Genomic DNA, 7,893 nt, shown 5'->3' with positions numbered 1-7,893 from the left:
TCCTCTGTTCACTGTTTTAGGGCCATGCTGCTTTTATTTGATTGATCCAGTCTGAATTATCAGAAAACACATCCAGGTACTAATGCTGGTTTTTATGACTCTCAAACTTTGATACATCCTATAATATTGATGCTCAAAGTTGGTTATAGAAAACATTATATTTTTATTTATATATATATATATATATATATATATATATATATATATATATATATATATATATATATATATATATATATATATATATATACATACATTAAAAAAAAAAACAAAAAAAAAAAAACAGATTTAGGTTTTAGATTGTGACACCTGGATGGATGTAAAACTGATCTGGTATCAGTTTTTACCAGAACTCAGACGTGTTTTTCCTCCTAAAATGTGATGCATCTATGTGCTGGACTGATGAAGTTCTGATGCTCAGAAATGATGAAAAAACTCCATTAAAAAGTTTAAAATTAGGACCTACCTCTATGGACTTCAAGGCCTGTAATGTTCGAAGTGAGACTAAACTTAAAGACTGGAACCAAGAAAGGAGAGTGTCCCCTGTAGAAAGTTCTGCCACTTTCTACAGGGGACACTCTCCTCTATGGACTTCAAGGACCTGGAACTCTGGAAATATTCATAGTATGAAGGTAGAACTTTACTTAACTTCATGAAAAATACTAGATATTTTTGATTTTAAAAAATCTGTTGATTGTGTGGAGGTCAGGGGGAACTTCCCTGTTCTTGGTCACATGACTTTCACCTTGCAGCCCACAGCGGTCAGCTGACGCTTGTCACGACACGTTCAACACGGAAACACTGAGCTTCAGCCTCCGACAGCCAGTCGGATTTGTGTCCCGGTGACAGTCAGGTAATTTTTCCATGACGATGGAGCTTTATGGCTGCTGTTCCACCTGTCCACAGGCCCCGCCCCTTTGATGACACAACTATCCAACATGGACGTCCAGGTGAGGAGTGGTGTCGACGAGCGGCAGGTCGTCTCCAAAACAGAAACATCCCCAACAAAGAAAAAAAGTGTCTGAAAGTGTTAGGAACCAAAGAGTGAGCGATGAGTTCAGTGAGTTTTATAAAAAAGGACATCACTACGAAAAAATGCATCAGCCGGTTTAAAATCTGCAGCGCTTCAATATAAAGTGCTTCATTACATTGTTACGTTTTTACAGTTTCTTATTAAAATATTGTTTTCCCTGGAGTGAAACCATAGTAAACATGTTACACGTTGGTAAAAATAAACATTTGGAATGTCTCTTTTTTAAGAAGTCCCATTGGCTGATTTTGGTCAAGCTGAACTCGTCCCCGGAGCCTGAAACAGGAAAATGCCCACAAAGTTAACAGAGTTCATCATCGACAAACGTGACAGCTAGTTACACAGGGGTGAAGCTGAGAGCAGAGCATCATGGGAGATGAGTTGGTGGCGTCAGAGCAGGATGTTGGCAGCACTGAGGTCAGGAGGTACTTACCTCTTTGTGCAGTATCAGACCCACCTGTGGCATGTCCACAGCTCCTGACCAACTACACAATCACTAAAATAACTGGTTGCAGTGCAAGATTATGTTCTGACAGTAAACTCTCACTTTTTGTCTCTTTATGCCATTTTGTTTCCCTTCATTATTTGTGTGTTGCAGTAATTTTTGTCTTTGTTGTCATTCCGTGTCGTTTGCAGTTGTTTTGTGTCTCTGTGGTTGTTCAGCAGGTGTGAAAAGTATTCTAACTTAACCTGTCCAATTCTCAGAAGACTGGAAATATCTAAAACGAGTTTGGTTTTGCTGTGAGATGGTGACCTCAGCACGCAGAGTGAGTATCCATGCAGGAAGCTGGAACCCAGCAGATAGCCTGTTTTTAAAGCAAACTTCCAAAGAGCAGTTTTATGTTGCAACAAGATCCATAATGTGGACCTTCTCTGACTTCATGCATATTTTTTATTGTCTCTGATTGAATCAGAGCTAAGCAGCAGCAGGAGGTGGAAGACTGACTGAATTGAAACCAACATGTAAATCCACCAGAGATCTGAACTACGATGCAGGTTCAGCATAGCCGGGTTTTCTTCATGGAAGTCGGCTCGACAAAAACTAAAGCCCTGGTCAGAGTTAACAGGTATCACGAAGGTGGTTTTCAACTTTCTTTGTCAATTCAGACTTTCTGCTTCAAAATCTGTGTGCGTTTAATGCGTCATTAGCTGCTTCAGTCAACATGGTGGGTTTTTTGGGCCATTTAAGGCTTTAAAGTATCAGACAGTAGAGAGAGAGAGACAGGAAATGTGGGGAAAGACATGCAGCAAATGGCCGCCGTGGGTCGAACTCGAACCCATGACTACTGTGTCTGGACCTATAGCCCCTGTTTGTGGGTCGCCAGCTCAACCAGTTCAGCTACCAGGGCGCCCAGCAAGGTTGTTTTAATAGAAAACAGTGAGAAATATTAAAACGTATGACGGTAAAAAGCTGCTGCTAAAAATGATCAGGACAACATTAGAGCTGTTCAGACTTTATATGTAAACATGATATTGTATTAAAGCGCAGTCAGGTTTGACACCATCCCATAATGCAGGACATCACTGTAACTTTTGGACAAATCAAAGTAAATTAATGTTACTGATTGAATATTCTCTGTAATAAATACTAATAAACTAATCAATGTTCTAATTAGGGCTGAAACAATTCCTTGAGTTATTCGATTACTAAAATTCCTTGAGGCAAAATTCTCTGAATTGAGGCGTCATTTAATCAACTACATGCTAGACCGCAGGTCACGTAATGGCGGACCACAGTCCGAGGCCGGACCCAGACTTCATTGGATACAAACCGGACCGTAAATTTGACAGGACACTTCTGTTTTAACCAGCACAGCTTTTCTATTGTTTACGGCAGGAGTGTCCAACCAGTCTGCGGTTTAAATGGTCGTCTAAACTAGCCGTCGGTGAACTAAAACAAGGACACATTCAGCTACTGCACAGCTTATTTCTCGCCTCAAATACTTTGAGAAAAACTTTTCCGTGAAGTGTTTTTGAAATAAAGGAGAAAGTTTGCGTCTGAGCCGCTATGTTTATTGGACGCATCTGCTGGACTGTCAAGCTGACAGCTCGGTCATGTATCCACATAGTGGCCCGCTGAAGCTTGAGTGCTCTCATGTACCAATGTTGTGTCCCGCTAGTGACCGCCCACCATGCGTGCAATTTTCAGATGTGGCGCGTTTACATGCGGGAAAAACGCATTTAGTGGACACGTACCTTCACTGTATGTTTTCTGTAAGTATTCAGGCACCGTGCCGGAATTCCGCCGTGCGGTACCAGCGTTTGGCTCGAAAAAAAGAACAGATAGGACTACATTGCCAATCTATCAATGGAATGAGGGGAACGCAGCTTTTGCTCTCAACCAAACTAATATCACCAGCCAATGGGAAGTAGAGTGGGCGTCCAGGATGGTTATTTCTGTTGCACAGCGCGTTCACTTCTGCTTTTGATGCTGCAACGTGCAGGCCTAGTGCGGAATCCGGTAACTCAATTAATCGCCAGAATGATCAATAGAATACTCGATTACTAAAATAATCGATAGCTGCAGCCCTAGTTCTAATCTGTGTTCTATCAGCTGCAGTACCAGCAGAGTAAACGGACTTAACACCAAATCAAGATCAAACCTAAAACCTATTTGTACAATTTCTGCATCTCCAACTAAATACATGTAGGTTCCCATAGCAACATGATGCATACAGTAGGCGATATTGTAACTACATTCAGTGGTTTTAGTAATGTACAGCTCAATATGTTTGCAGATAAAATATTTTCCCTCAGCTGAGAATCTGCATCGCTCATAAAGAATCATCAGGAAATGATTTGTTTAAAGGTAGACGCGTCTTACAACTGACTTAAATCCGAAACTCTGAACATAACCTGTTCCAGACCAGACTAGCTCTGCAGTGTATGTTACCATGGAGATCTAGTAGGTTAAAACAGAGCCACCTTCGTGATACTGAAAACTCTGACTTTCAGCTGAACATACCTACTAAGCCACTAATCTCGTGTCGTAGCACAGCTCTCTGGAGTCATCTACATGCTGCCCATGTCTGATTCACTGATCAATATGGCATTGAGTAAATTTAATAGAGCGGACACTGCTGAAGAATCGTTCCTAAAGAAACGCTACTCCACTTTGTTATCTGCTGAGTTCTGAAAGCACGACGGTGACAAAAGAAGGTCAAACACAAACACCATCAAACAGAGAAACACATTTATAAAAACCCTTCAAATATAAAAAATACAAAAGTAAAAAATAGATTAATCACAAACAGAAAGTCAATGATTAGTCCCAGCCGCCATGATGATGATGAGGATGATGAGGATGATGAGATGCTAGCATGCGTCAGTGTTCATCCAATCAGCATGCTCAGGTCAGCTTGTCTCTCAACATGCATCAGTCATCACGTGTGTTAGCACATCAGTTAGCACGCGGCGTTGACAGCGGCTGATTTGGCAGAGGGGGCGGAGTTTGGCGTGTGCAGCAGGCTGACGAACAGGAAGAGGGTGGAGGTGGGCAAGTAGAAGCAGAGGAAGAGGACGACGTCCTCGCTAAGACAGAGGACGAAGCCGCTCTGCTCTGTCAGCACCCAGTCCACCAGGACCCCCACCAGCAGGTAGTACACCTGGAACTCCTGAAGCTCCTCCCACTCCCCGCCTCTGTCTGGCCCCACCTCCCCAACTGAGCTCCTCCGCCTGGCCACGCCCCCTCCTCCTCCTCCGTCGTCACTCACCATGGGCTTCATCTCCGCCCCTTCCGACACCGCCTCCTTCACCCGGCTCCGCCCACGCTCCACGGCACGCTCCAACCGCCGACTGCTCTCCACAAATTCCTGCAGGTTTACAGCACAGAGGGGCGTCAGTGAATGAGTGAGAACCAGCAGAGTAGCGACACTCTTCTAGGAGCTTCATAGACAGACAGACCAGACTGAGCTTCCCCAAGGAACCTGATGGAAATTCATGATCTAACTTGAACTGATGGGTCCTGCAGGAACCTGGTGAAACCGAACTAAAAACCTGATGTAATCTGATGGACCTTGAAGGAACCTCATGGAAATCTGGTGGATCCTGGTGGAACCTGATAAAACTTGATGTAATCGGGTGGAACCATCTGGTGCCTGGTGGAACAGTCATCTTAAGACATCTTTAAAAGCTAAGCTGAGGACGTTTGTTGTATCCTGCAGATGAAACGGTCACCTCAGAGGTTTTGGTCATTTTTCACCCTGACTTGTAAAAAGACAAAGTGGGCGGGTTTTATCTGATACAGCAGATTGACATTAAATAATTGTTTTGTCTTTCTTTTTAGACATTTGCTGGTTCCAGTTTGTTGTACATGACGGTAAACTTGTTTTGGACTGTTGGTCAAACAGTACAGGACATCAGAATATGCTCCTGCTGGAACGTTTGGAAGTGTGTTGCTGCCGACTCACCATCAGAGCTTTGTCCATGAAGAACTCCTTCCCTGGAGTGCCGTCGTTGTACTTGGTATCGATGGCGAAGCAGAGGAAGAGGACGTCCACTACGATCTCAAAGATGGACAGGAAGCAGTGAGCCACCAGGAAGGAGAAGAGACACACGATGATGAGTGGCAGTAGCCACTCAGCGTAATCCCGCTGGTAGTTCAGAAGGAGGACGCCTGCGAACGCTGTCGTCGTCACGATCAGGATCTGAGGACATGAGGTCAAACAAACACTGGAGATTCAAACAGAGGAGAGAAACCTCTGATGGTTTTTCATAGAAACTAAGTCCTGATCTCATTTAGGTCAGTGGTCACTGAACTTTTCCAAGCAAGGACCTAGGGATGTACATGATAAAGACACTTTTTAACTGATGTTAAATGTTTCTGTGCTTACACTGACTGTCATGCAGGTGTTGTAAATTTAAAAATATTCTTGACAAATGCAGTGTTGCATTTTCAGCAATATTTGAGGCATTGCTATTTCAAATCAAGTACACTAAACACTTGTCCTGTGCTGATAGTGACGTGTTAGGCCACAGACTTGTGATATGTGGAGACTTATATTTCCCACTGGGATAAAGGATTATTATCGTAGCTGATCCCAGCTTGATTTAACTCATGTGCTGGCCGGAGGTGATTTAGCTTCACAGAAAGTTGTGTTACAGTGCCATTTAGCAGCTCTCTGTTAGCAAACATGAACTGCTGGTAGTTACAGTGACTGTCTCCTTGGGTAACTATAGTATTGAACAGTAAAAGGCTCCGCCTGGTGGAATAACCAGGTAATACACAGTGAGAGGAGGCTGTCGTTTCAGAGCTACACTTCTAGGACCCTTGTTTTCGTAACAACCACACCTACTGAATTTGGTGAAAGCTACAGTGTGCTCACATCCCACACAAATGACTGTTTTCTCTCCAATAACTTCTAGTTTTAAAGGTGTATCCCACCAAAATAAAATTTAGTATCCTTTGCAGACACATGCTTCTGGATGTAGGAAGAATTGAAATGCTCTGCAGTGACTTTGTGGGCCGCAGTGACCGACTGAACACTCAGCAACTCAACTATCACTCCTGTAACACCACCTTCACTACAAGATTGTACAGGACTGATCAGGCAGTGGAGTGTGTTCAGCTCCAGGCTGCTGTCTCTGATCTGCTTCACGAACAGACTCAGGAACTCTTTGGTCCCCCATCAGACTGTACAACTCATCACTGAGTGGTTGGGGGCATGGGGGGGTCACAGTCATGATCACAGTAGGACTGATCCAATGTGACTGTAGAATGTCTATACACCTTATGTAGTTTACTACAACAGTTTTATACTGCCTGTCTGAATCACTGTGCCTTGAAATGTGTAAATGCTGTATATTGACTTTTGCGTTCACATTTAGTATCTATATAGATATTAAAATTGAAGTATTATTTTAGTTTTAAAGTTTAAAGGATTAGGGTTGCACAGTGACTCGGTGGTTAGCACTTCTGCCTTGCAGCTAGAAGATCCCCGGTTCACGTCCCAGCCTTCCTGGGCTCTTTCTGCATGGAGTTTGCATGTTCTTCCTGTGCATGTGTGGGTTTTCTCCAGGTTCTCCAGTTTCCTCCCACAGTCCAAAAACATGCTGAGGTTAATTGGTGATTCTAAATTGTCCGTAGGTGTGAATGTGAGTGTGATTGTTTGTCTCTATGTGCAGCCCTGTGATAGACTGGTGACCTGTCCAGGTGTCCCCTGCCTTCACCCTAAGTCAGCTGGGATAGACTCAAGCCCCCCGTGACCCTAATGATTAAGTGGTGTACAGATAATGGATGGATCTCCTGTTTCTTCACATACAACTTTAGAAAGCAGTTTTGATATTATGAAGTGCAGAGAGCAGCTAAAACACCGTGTCCCTTATCGGTAAGCAGATCTGTAATTTCGCAGCTTTTACCAGTTCATATAGATATAGATAGTATAGATAATGGATTTAAAGGCAGTTTAAAGTTTATAGTACTGTTTTAAAGCTTATAGTATTATACAGCGTGTCTTTTAATGTTAATCTTGTTACGAACCTGCCTTTTTTGCTGTATGTAAGCTGTTGAATACTTCAATTTCCCTTGGGATTAATAAAGCATTTATCATCATCATCATCATCATCATCAAGATGGACTTGTTTGGATTGTAAGTGCAGGTACCGGGCTGCTGTCTGCAGCTTTACTTGGTCTTGTTCATACAAACACTGCTACCTCACCTTCCCCAGGAAGAGCACAAAGTCTCCAACGGCGTTGATTGTGGCGACACGCAGAGCGTTTTCCACCAGGATCACGAAGGCGTCGCGTGCAGACGTGCAGAAACTGGTGCTGTTGATGGCTGTGGCTGCATATGCATTCTGGGAAACAGAAGGCAAATGCAGGTGAAACCGACACGTGTACAACATAAGAGGTAAGAAGAGGGTCG

At 43.3% G+C, this 7,893-nt stretch overlaps 1 protein-coding gene across 3 annotated transcripts in view; it reads right to left on the bottom strand.

Moving 5' to 3' along the window:
* Positions 1-1,051: 1,051 nt before the first annotated feature.
* slc44a1b (solute carrier family 44 member 1b) overlaps positions 1,052-7,893 on the bottom strand; it is a 32,901-nt gene continuing 26,059 nt past the window's right edge. For 2 of the 3 annotated variants that reach the window (XM_035950841.2, XM_023276039.3), the window contains exons 13-15: positions 7,688-7,825; positions 5,440-5,676; positions 4,209-4,842 (exon numbers count right to left, since the gene is read on the bottom strand). In XM_035950841.2, the coding sequence (XP_035806734.1) occupies positions 4,435-4,842; positions 5,440-5,676; positions 7,688-7,825 (783 nt within the window). In that variant the 3' untranslated portion in view covers positions 4,209-4,434. Of the gene's footprint in view, positions 1,307-4,208; positions 4,843-5,439; positions 5,677-7,687; positions 7,826-7,893 lie in introns of those variants that run through there. The other variant, XM_035950842.2, reaches the window with a different exon arrangement.

This window comes from Amphiprion ocellaris, chromosome 13 (assembly GCF_022539595.1).
Source record: "Amphiprion ocellaris isolate individual 3 ecotype Okinawa chromosome 13, ASM2253959v1, whole genome shotgun sequence".
NCBI lineage: Eukaryota > Metazoa > Chordata > Actinopteri > Pomacentridae > Amphiprion > Amphiprion ocellaris.
This window is presented reverse-complemented; position numbering and strand designations above follow the sequence as displayed.